An 11401-nucleotide genomic window follows, 5' to 3' on the forward strand; every position below is an offset into this window, starting at 1 on the left:
AGAAAAAAAGAAAGAAAGAAAGAAAGAAAGAAAGAAAGAAAGAAAAGATAAATAACTGAGTCTTTCCTCTTGCTCCTCCCCTAGCTAGCTGTGTGACCTTGGATGGACAATTTATTTCTCTGAAACTCTGGCTCTTCATCTACTGAAAGAAAAAAAAAAAGAAAGAAAGAAAGTTGGACTAAGTGAAAGCTAAGGCTCCCACTAGCTCTTATTCTCTTACATCGGACTTACGTTGTGCCTGATTTCTGATTTACAAACCTTTCCTCTTTCCCAGACATGAGGGGAAAGAAGAGGGCCCGGAGAGGACAGCCACTTACTTGTCATGACAAGAAATAGGAGAAACAGAAACAGGACCGCATGTCGCTTGCACAAGTTGCTGCTTCAGCCAGTGATGGGTTTAGGTGAAAAGCACGGTTATAATTAGAGCAGCCTGAATGCTCCACCAGCCACAGTGAGCACAGTTGGATCTGCTGACTGCACGCACACGAGTCTGAGAGGCCACTCTGGCCTTGAAAATGATCCTTTTTAAATGGATTTTCCCCCTTCCTCAAGGGAGAGAAAGCCTATTGATATAAAAGCTCACTTCCCTTCCGGCTTCCTCCTGCTAAACGCTGCCCCAATGGAGACCAAGTGTTGATAAATAGGGGGAAAGAAAAAAAAATCGTAAGCTGAGCTTGGTCACATTGCCCCCTTGTGATATAGTTTTATTTTTAACTTCGAAACACTTGAACTATTTCTGCTGAAGTTTTCTCTGCTTCCCCTGCTTCCTCAACAGAACTCTGTCCTCTGCTGCAGCAGATGCACCCCAGCCACTTCCTGCGATCCCAGCCACACAGTCAAGGGACACAGGTGCAGCAGATGCTGACTCAGCCCGTGCAATCAAGGTAAGCTTTTCAAAGGGGAACAGGTGAACCAAGGGGGCCTTTGGAGTGGTGAACATGGAGATAGAGGCTGGGCTGTGCATCACCTTTTTGCTCTGAGCAAGAAGATGGTTAAGCAAATTAGCTACCTGTGGTGGGGAAAGCGGTTGGCTCTGAGAATAAGACCCAGCCATATGGAAACTCTTGTTTTAAATCTAAAATGTTGGAGCAGGAAAAAATTACCTGCTTTCAGGCAGCTTACGTTCTTTCTTTTACAACCAACAGAACGGGGCTATGTGAGAACTCCAAAGCTACACAGTAGTAATGGGGGCTTGGGGAGGGCAGAGGAGGTGGTGAGGAGGTAGGTGGAAAGGCTAGAACCCAGGATTTCTATTTTTTAAACTCCAAATGCTGTGATCTTTTCATGGATATATATTGACTGTGTTAACTGCAAGTCATTCTTGCGTGCACACCATTTCATGTCCCTTAAATTCCAACCCCCGTGTCACGCTTCTGGTTAACAGGGCACAGTTATATTCACTGCATGCACTGTTTACACTTAGTCTGTAGAGCATAAGATCTGTTTTTCTCTAACAATATTCCCTAAATGCGGTTCTCTCCTTCCCAAATCTCTGGACTCCAAAATGCACCCAGAGAATAGAAGTGCAAATATTTTACAAACTGAAAAACTTACACAGGCTTTTGCATGCAAACCAAAAATTATTACAGGCTTGAAGCTTGTACATCCAGAGGGAAAAAAAGAAAATGATTAATGATACTTGAGGTATTGAAAGCTTTAAAATGTAGGTTATTTCTAGTTTTTAAAATAACTGCATAGTGTTGCATGCACAAAGAAATTGTCAGGGATAAGTGAGCAGTGTTTATTTTCTTGTTTTCCTCTGGGCCTCGCTTTAATGTTTATAGTTCAGCTAAGGACATCCTAGGAAGTAGCCTATGCAGCAAAAGGGATTCTGTACACTCTGAACTTTGTGGTCTACAGGCTAAAGCCACCAATGCCAAGTAAAAGGAGACCTACCCAGATACCCTACCTCCTGGATTCCTTCCTTCCTGCCTCTATAACCTCCAGACATATCCCATAACTGTGCTATGGATGTCTAGGTTATACTTAGGCTGGTTTGCTAGGCACAGTGCATTAGGTATAATTGCCTAACTTCATTTAATTTTGTCAGGGTTTCCATGGCACCAAGGTCTTCAGGGTATATGCTGGGATGCTATCCTAATGAGAGTGGGGCATGTTGATTTAGGAGAGCCAAGCAGACAGGTTGACTCATAGCTACCCCTAGATAATCTGGCTAATTAGCACTTTCTTGGCCAATACAAAATATTAATTTAAAATACTGATACTAATAATAGAAGCACCATATATGAGAATTAACTAGGATATAATGAAAATGCTGGAATCATTGCCTAGAAGCCCAAGATTATGGACCCAGATGTGGGAATTATCATCAGCCAACTGCTTGTATTAAAATCTCGAGCAAAGGGATTGTTTTAGTAATTTACTTTATACATTTTCTTTCCTTAGAACTAAATATCATCATAGCAGGGGAACAATTTAACAATATATAATTAAAGTAACTAATTAATTGGCTGGGAAACAGATTAAGAGCTAAAGAATATCCCTGATCTTTAACTTTTGACCTTGTCACTTCCACTAAAGTTAAAGCTCAGGAATAAATAATTATCACCAGGGCCAACCACATGAGGAGGCAAAATAGTTAGTTGCTGACATCATGTGAGGTTGCTGAAAGGGTCCCTTGCCTAAAAATATCTCCCTGACATCAACCCTGTTTGCCTACTAATTTTAAAATTATAGTAAAGAATGTTAAAGCTATTATCTGTTAATCCCATTCTCTTTTGCTTGTGTCAGTGATTTAAATATATTTGCTATATGCCTTCTCATGACCTTGTTGGCCAGTGACACTCAGGCTCCGCCTCTTCCTCATTCTTCCAGGCTCTGCCCTATTTTGCCCTTGGTACCATCTAAGCTGCCCCCCATGCCCTTGGCCACCACCCCTACACAGGTAGCTCTGTGTGGCATGTGGTTTCCAAAGAATTCTCACTATTACATCAAGGTGAGAAGCAAAGGCAAGGCACTTTACCTCTCTGCGCCTCAGTTTCTCTTGCAGTAAATGAAGAGGTTAAACTAGACACTTTCCTTTCAAAGGGAGGTCCTTTGACCATCAACTCTGCCTGGAGCGTGTTATGGATCGGAAGACTCTCAGACCACACTCCCATTCTGCCAGATTAGAATCTGCATTTTAAAGAGATTGCCCAGGTGATTCCTATATATACATTGAAGATTCAGGAGCTCCAGAGCAGAGGATCTGTGGTTATGCACCTGACCCAGACTTCTGATTAATGGCTGCAAGCGTTTCAAACAAGTGCTATAACCTCCTGAAAACAATTCTGGCAGCTGAGTGTCTATTATAACTTGAACCCGAAGAAGTCTTTTCCATTCAGTTACTGCTCCATTCACCTAATAACATGGAAAACATTTCTCTTTCTTCCTTAAAAAAAAAAAAAAAAGAAGCCCCAGGGGGTTGCCTAGGTGGTTCAATGGGTTAAGGTTTTGAGTCCTGATTTCTACTCAGGTCATGATATCAGGGTCATAGGATTGAGCCCCACGTCCAGGTCCAGCTCATGCTGAGCATGAAGCCTACTTGGGATTCTCTCTCTCCTTCTCCCTCTACCCACCCAACCACACTCGAATGCATGTGCTTTCTCTCTCTCTAAAAAGAAAAAAAAAAAAAAAGCCCCAAATTAGCATACATTTGACATCATTACACTTTCCTCCTAAATTTGTTTCAAACTGGTCTCACAGCTCTCTCAAAATGCTTCTTTCTTTAGAGTTCTATTCAGTTTCATTCATTTCAATGCTATTGAATAAACATTCAGTGCTAGGAGCACCTTAGATATACTCACTCTCTCAGTCTCTCAGAAACTATTTTGTACATTCTTTGGGGAGCATTTTTGTTCTCCCTTGATATTCCAGTCAGAGCTCTTTTCCTGCCTGAACACACTCTCCTGGCCGGGAAATTTCTGCTTCATTTATGGCCTTCATCCCTGAGCACACCATCCCAGCAACTTCCCTTTGGAGGAACTGATTCTGCAGCCCATCACAAAAAAGAAGCCAATTTCAACCGACACCTTCTTTTTTTTTCCTTAATGAACAGAATAATGTATGTAGAGAAACAATAAAAATGACAAACCTGCACCTAGGAAACAAAGATGCCTCTATCTGCCTCTGTGGCATCTGAAGGATCCTCCAGCCTGGATGCAGTACTATTTGAGTTCCAGAGCTGAAGGAATGAATGTGGTGAATACAAGGTGCCCAAGGGAGTGAGTTCAGGGGGACTCATACTCTTAAAGGAGTAATTATTTTATTTTATTTTATTTTTTATTTTTATTTTAAAGATTTTATTTATTTATTTGACAGAGAGAAATCACAAGTAGATGGAGAGGCAGGCAGAGAGAGAGAGAGAGAGGGAAGCAGGCTCCCTGCTGAGCAGAGAGCCCGATGCGGGACTCGATCCCAGGACCCTGAGATCATGACCTGAGCCGAAGGCAGCGGCTTAACCCACTGAGCCACCCAGGTGCCCAGGAGTAATAATTTTCTTAAATGGGATTTAAAGATTATTAACCTGGCAGTGGAATATAAGATACAATGGAGTGAGGGAGAACTGGACATGGAAAGGCCAGCCCAAACCTGCATGAGTGATGCAATGGGAAGACAAAAAGACCCGGACGTGGAGGTGACCATGAGAATGACCTTCCTCTTAGGGGAAGGATGAACAACTGAGTGACCCTTTCCCTACTTTGTCTCATTTGTCATAATCCTATGGGTTGTTATGAACTGCACTTTATGGATGAATAAATTAGCTCTAGGGAGATTAACTTGTCCAAAATTACATAGCTAACACATGAGAGTGTTCGTTAGTTTACTTTATATTGGGAGAGTCAGATAAGGTCTCTTATGGAGGTAACATATCAGCTGAAATCTGAAGAGCAAGAAGGAGCCTGTAACACAAAAAGGAAGGGGTGAATTTTGGTAGAAAGAACAAGCATAAAGGCCCTACACAGGAATAAGTGACAATGCTGGAGCAAAGTGCTCAAGGGTAAGGTGAGGTAGAGGAGGCCAGCAGTGGACCACATTGGAGGGGACACTCATGCAGGGCCTTGTGGACCAAGATAAGGAGTCAGAGTTTATTCCTTGTGATGGGAATCCACTGGAGATTCTAAGTGGGAATAGTGACCCCGTGTTAAAATTGTGGAACTCTTTCTCAAACTCCACATATGATTGGAATCATAGGGCATTTGTCTTTCTCTGACTGACTTATTTTGCTTAGCGTAATACAATCTAGCTCCATCCACATATTTCATATGGCAGGATTTCATTTTTTGATGACTGAGTAATATTCCATTGTGTATATATATTTACCACATCTTCTTTACCCAATTATAAGTTGATGGACATTTGAGCTCTAAAGGAGAAAAAAAAAAGGAGAGAAGGAAACAAGCCGTAAGAGACTCTTAACGATAGAGAATAAACCGAGGGTTGATGGTGGGAAGTGGATAGGGGATGACTAGATAGATGGGTGATGGGTATTAAAGAGGGCAGTTGTTTTGATGAGCACTGGGTGTTGTATATAAATGATGAATCACTGAACTCTACTCCTGAAACCAATATTGCACTGTATGTTAACTAAATTTTTTTTTTAAAAAGCTGTTGAAATCACTCCTTCTTCTGGTAAATATAGATTACAGAGCATCAGATGGGAGGGGTGAGACTAATTATAGTCTTTTGCACCAGAGTGGATAAGGAATGATGGTGCTTGGATGCAGGCAGTGGTGGTAGAGATGGAAAGAAATGGACAGAAGTGCCCAATGCCCTTTTGGGACTTTCCCCAAGGCCTTCCTACCTAACTTATTCCAATGTAGGGCCCTGTGCTAGTTCTTTTGTGATTGGGAGCGCAAAATCGACCAGCTTCTAGCTCAGTGGTTCTTAAACTTGAGTTTATGACGGCATCAGTTGGATGTAGTTGTTCTGATTCAATTTGGTAGGGCCCAATAATTTATATTTCTAACCAGTTCCTGGGTAATACTGACATTGTGGGTCAGGTTACCACACTTTAAAGGCCATTGTTCTAGCTGACTCTCCTTTTCATATTAACTTACTCCTTTCTGAGTGATCAACACAGCACCACAACCTGCATCAAATGTTCCTCCTTTGCCAGGTTCTTAATTATCCTCTATTTCTGTAAAGAAATATCCATCCTTTAAATTCATGTACCTGGTCTTTCCATCTATTCATATTCCACTTAAACTGCATCCAGTGCAACCAGTAAAATCTAGGTCTATGTAGATTTTTTTTTAATGCTAAAGTCTAAATTATATTATTTTGACTGCTATCTCCTCCATTCAGGGAAGCTTTAAGACATATTCTGGGGAGAGTGTTTTACAGTGTTTTGACCATAGACTTGGTTGAAGTTTATTTTTAAGAGGAGGGGCTGTATTGCCTTTTCAGACAGGAAGTAAGAATTTAAAGATGAACATAGGAGCAAAGAAACTACAGGAGGAAATAGCACCTGGATAAAAATATATGGTTTCAGGCATCGAATTTTGTCAACTTTTTCCACAGTGAAGAATTTGTATAATGCACATGCTTTAATTTAATAGATTTTCCAGTTTAAACTTCAGAATATGTATTATATTATAGATTTTAATCCTAAAAACTTCACTTTCAGGGACGCCTGGGTGGCTCAGTTGGTTAAGCAGCTGCCTTCGGCTCAGGTCATGATCCCAGCGTCCTGGGATCGAGTCCCACATCGGGCTCCTTGCTTGGCAGGGAGCATGCTTCTCCCTCTGCCTCTGTCTGCCTGTGCTCACTCTCCCCCCCTCTCTCTCTGATAAATAAATAAAATCTTTAAAAAAAAAAAACACTTCACTTTCATATGGCTACTACCTCCAATGCAAAGCCATGAGACCTGGATACTTTTCATATTTCCTCTATCCAGATGGGGCACAATATGGGATGTGGCCCAGAGGAGAACAACAACAAAAAAAAATCATCATGGGGATGAAGGTGCTTTCTATGAATTTCCTATGAATGAAGAATATCTAGCTCCCTATAATCTGGAAATATTATAGATGTATATATCTTCCTGTGCCCAGCTGGAGGAAGAGGAGCTCTCCTTTGATGGGCTCTAGTTATGGGCTTGCTTTCTTCCCAAATCACAGGGATAGAACACATGTCTCTGTGGGTCTCTGAGGGATGCAGCATGATATACCAAAGAGTACAGGGTTTTAAACCAGATAAACTTAGGCATCTTTGTGTTCCACTGTAAATGGAAATGGTAATACCCAGGTCTTATGGCCATCATGAGGATTAAATGAGATGTTATGTAGAGAACATGGTAGAACTAAAATCTTACTACTCTTTCTCTCTGGCATCCAAAATGTATAAAAATCACTCAATCTAGGACAGTCAGACAAACACTGTGGAGGATAAGGATCCAGTCCTTACACTGAAGTGGAGATTAGGAGAACAAGGCATCCTGTGTCACAAGATAACTGTAATTTGATCATCTTGGAGCAAGACCAAGTGGCTACAACCTAATATGATCAACCAAGTATCTATGTTTGTGTGGGACTAAGAGGTTTCCTGGGATCTGGAACTTTCAGAACTAAAACTAAGAGAGTCCCAGGCAAACCAGAAAGATGGCCATACTGCTTACTCAGCAATAATTAGACAATAAAGAATTTGGATTGTCCTTTATCTCAGTGGGAACAAATTCCTGTAGATATACAGCAGAAGGTTCAGATATGAGTCTTTATGCCTCCTAAGTGTGGTCTCCACTTACCGTGTCTTTCTGCTCAGCACATGTCCTCTCTCAAAGTCACTTATTTGATGTAGCTCCAGAGCCTGGCAGAAGATCTTTAAATAGCATCATTAAAAACAAAACAAACATAAGAAACAGCATCTTTGTTGCCTATGTGCATTGTTTTTCTTTTCTCTTAAAGGAATATTTTAAAATAACTTCGAAGACGTGGAGAGCAACAGGGCTCCACCACAAATGTTTCCAACTTCAATAGCACTGTTCACAAGAACCTTTCTTTGTAATGCTGAAGGATAAGAACTGATTGGTCTTGGAGTTCTTCACCACTGTCCCTCAAGCCAGACATATCCCTGCAGCTGGGACAGAGTTCTCTCTACACAAACAGAACACACAGACCTAGCTAGACCTGCTTTTCCCTTCCAAGAAACTATCTCAACTTTGTGGCAGAACCAGGCTGGCAAATAAGAAGTTGGACTTTCCTGCTGCTGGTAGCTTCTTTCATGTAGTTGTATTCTATTTGCAACCTAACTCTTCTTTCTCACTTAAAACCCAGTGCGGGGGTATTCCTGGGTGGCTCAGTGGATTAAGGCCTCTGCCTTTGGCTCGGGTCATGATCTCAGGGTCCTGGGATCGAGCCCCAAATTGGGCTCTCTGCTCAGCAGGGAGCCTGCTTCCCCCTCTCTCTCTGCCTGCCTGTTTGTGATCTCTCTCTCTCTCTCTCTGTGTGAAATAGATAAATAAAATATTAAAAACAAAACCAGTAGGGGAGTCTGAATCATCCAGAATCCATCTTTATTCATGAGTGTCTTTTATGCATAGAAAGCAGATGAGCACATTCTCCCAGCCAGGGCATAGGCCCTGCTAATATTGGAACATGTGTTCAATGGCTTTCCTCTCCCCTCTAAGCAAATACCACATTTTGAATGGCAAGTGTCCCATTGCACAACTAAAATGCCATATTTGTTCTGACAAGAGCTCTTTGGGGAACCGCCATGAGCAATGGCATTGTTAGCATTGTTCTTAATCTTGAGGCATTCAAGGTCATTGCTCACCCTTTCCATTACATCAGGACACATGGTCCTGACTCTTCACTCTCTGGTCTCTCCTTCTCTGGCTTTACTTCTCCTTACTGTCACAGTGGTCATATTCAGCTATGTACTTCATGGCTCAGATGCCTATTCCATGTTCTTCTTTCCCCAGTTATGGCTTCCTCTCTCACTTCTAAGTGACTCATTCTCAAATCTCCATCTTCCCATTCTACCCATCTCCTTCCATCCACATGATCTGTCATCACCTTAAGCAAACTTGTATTAAACTTATGGGGCTCATCTCCCCCCCTAAAAAACGGATTCCTTCCTCTGACTTCTATTTTTCTCAGAACTAAATGATTCAAAATCTTGGCATCAAATTTGACTCTTTTTTTTTTTTTTTTTTTTTTTGCCATATCCAGCTGGAAACAAAAATTCTGTGATTCCCTTGCGATGCCTGCCCTCGGCCTCATCCTGCATAGCTCCACTACCATCAGTCCAACCCCCGCAGCTTCATTGCACTCTCCACGAAGCAGATTCTTGCTCTGTCCTTCCATGCCATCACTCCACAGTATTAAATGGTCCTTTATTGAGCACCAAATAATTCCATATGTGTTAGCCTCATATTTACAAATTTTCACAGCAAGTCCTCAGTGGACTTTTCCCCCCACGTGTGATCAATCTGGGATATAGCAGAAGCCTAACTGAATGTTCAGTTTTATGTTAGAAGGTCCAGGAGCTAGACTCCTGCGTCCAAAAGATGTCATCTTTCCCTATCTTATTCTGCTCTGTCTCAGTCCTGCCCTCACAGTCCTCCCCTCTGCTCAATTCCCTCTCTGGATTTAACACCTTCATTTATCTTTTCCCGGGCCCTGAATCTGCTTGTTGTTCTCTCTTGTAACTTCTTACCTGCCTCCTGATTCAAGCTCTTAGGGATGTAGGACTATCTGCCACAATCCCTCTTTCACACTCAGTAGTTCCAGTGCGTAAGAATCAGATGGGTAATGTGTTAAGGACGTGAATCCCAGACATCCCTCATTTAACCCAGAGATGCAGTCAGCCTAGCAGTGCTGTCGGATAGAACTTTGTATGCAGATGGAAATGCTCTATGCGTGTTGTCCAATAGAGTAGCTACTAACCATATGTGACACCTGAAACTTGAAAGGTAGCTAGTATGACCAAGAAACTGAATTATTAATTTTATTTCAATTTTATTAAATTTAAATAGCCATAGTGGCTGCCATATTTATAGTGCAGATTTATAGATTTAACACACATGACAGCTGATTCTACTGAGCACAGGTGTTTAAGAACTACTTAAATAAGCAGTCCAGGTGATGTTTATTCTCCCTTACTAGCACACTGCAGATAGTCAGCAAATGTGTGTTGAAGGAATGGATGAACAAACGAATACAAGAACAAATCAGAATATGATTTCCTGGGGTGCCTGGGTGGCTCAGTGGGTTAAAGCCTCTGCCTTTGGCTCAGGTCATGATCTCAGGGTCCTAGGATCGAGCCCCGCATCGGGCTCTCCACCCAGTGAGCCTGCTTCCTTCTCTCTCTCTGCCTGCCTCTCTGCCTGCTTGTGATCTCTCTCTGTCAAATAAATAAATAAAATTAAAAAAAAAAAGAATATGATTTCCTTGAGACATAAGGCTGTCTCTTCTGGAAAAAATAGTTGAGGGGACTTTTCCAAATTGAAAGAGTTTAAGAAGACTTACCAACCAAATGTAATAAATTGACATTAAATGTATTCTGGCTCAAAATTTAAAAATTTTTAAAAAAATATAAAAGACTCATATGGATTTAGGAAGGACAAGATGGCGGGGAAGTAGGAGGAGGCGCCGTTTCAACCTGTACCCTAAAGTGAGCTGATTACCTACCAAAGAACTCTGATCACCCATGAAATCAGCCTGAGATCAGAATTATATGCCTCTGGATCTCTACAGGGGCAGAAGACGCCAGTGGGCAGGTAAAGCAGAGTGGGAACGGTGGACTGATCTAGAAAGATAAACAAAAGGGGGAGGGAACCACCAGAGGCGACCGGTTGGAAAGTAATACCCCAATACTATCGAGAGTGCCCTGCGTCTGGGGACCAGCATTAACTTGGAGACTGGTTGAAAGCACTCCAAAAGAGCAAAGGATCGCGATGGGGGGGGGGGGGGAATCGGGGTGGCTAGGGACAGGGGCTTAAGTCCCCAGACCCAGAACAGCCTCCCCTGGCACTGAGCCAGAGAGAGTGCATTGGAGAAACCAGGTCCCTGAGCCGCCAGCGCGCCCAAGAACGCATGGGGTCCAGCTCCTGTGAGGGGCTGGGAGCCTCGCCAGAGGGCAGAACGCGGAGCCATGATAACAGAGCCTGAGACGCGCATGCTCCTCATCCTCCCCTGAGAGAGGCGCTCGAAGGCCCAGCCTGGTGCTCTCCGACCCGAGCCACTGTATCAGAGCCTGAGACGCAGGCACGACCCACACTCTTCCCTGGGAGAGGTGTGCGCAAGCTTGGCACTCTTAGACCCAGAAAGACCAGGCACTCCCAGCCCGGTCCAGCGGGAAAATCTCAGTGTGTAATTGCTGCTTGGAACCTGTCTGGCAGTCTGGAGCTGCCCAGACAGCATCCGCTGCCATGGTTTTGGGTACAAGCAGAAGATCCTGC

General features: G+C 42.8%; 1 protein-coding gene across 1 annotated transcript in view; it reads left to right on the forward strand.

The window, feature by feature from the left end:
• The first annotated feature begins 357 nt into the window (after window positions 1–357).
• FBXO40 (F-box protein 40) overlaps window positions 358–11401 on the forward strand; it is a 22774-nt gene continuing 11730 nt past the window's right edge. The window contains exons 1-2 of the mRNA XM_059388332.1: window positions 358–401; window positions 776–884. Of these exons, the coding sequence (XP_059244315.1) occupies window positions 358–401; window positions 776–884 (153 nt within the window). The remainder of the gene's footprint in view (window positions 402–775; window positions 885–11401) is intronic.

This window comes from Mustela nigripes, chromosome 2 (assembly GCF_022355385.1).
Source record: "Mustela nigripes isolate SB6536 chromosome 2, MUSNIG.SB6536, whole genome shotgun sequence".
NCBI lineage: Eukaryota > Metazoa > Chordata > Mammalia > Carnivora > Mustelidae > Mustela > Mustela nigripes.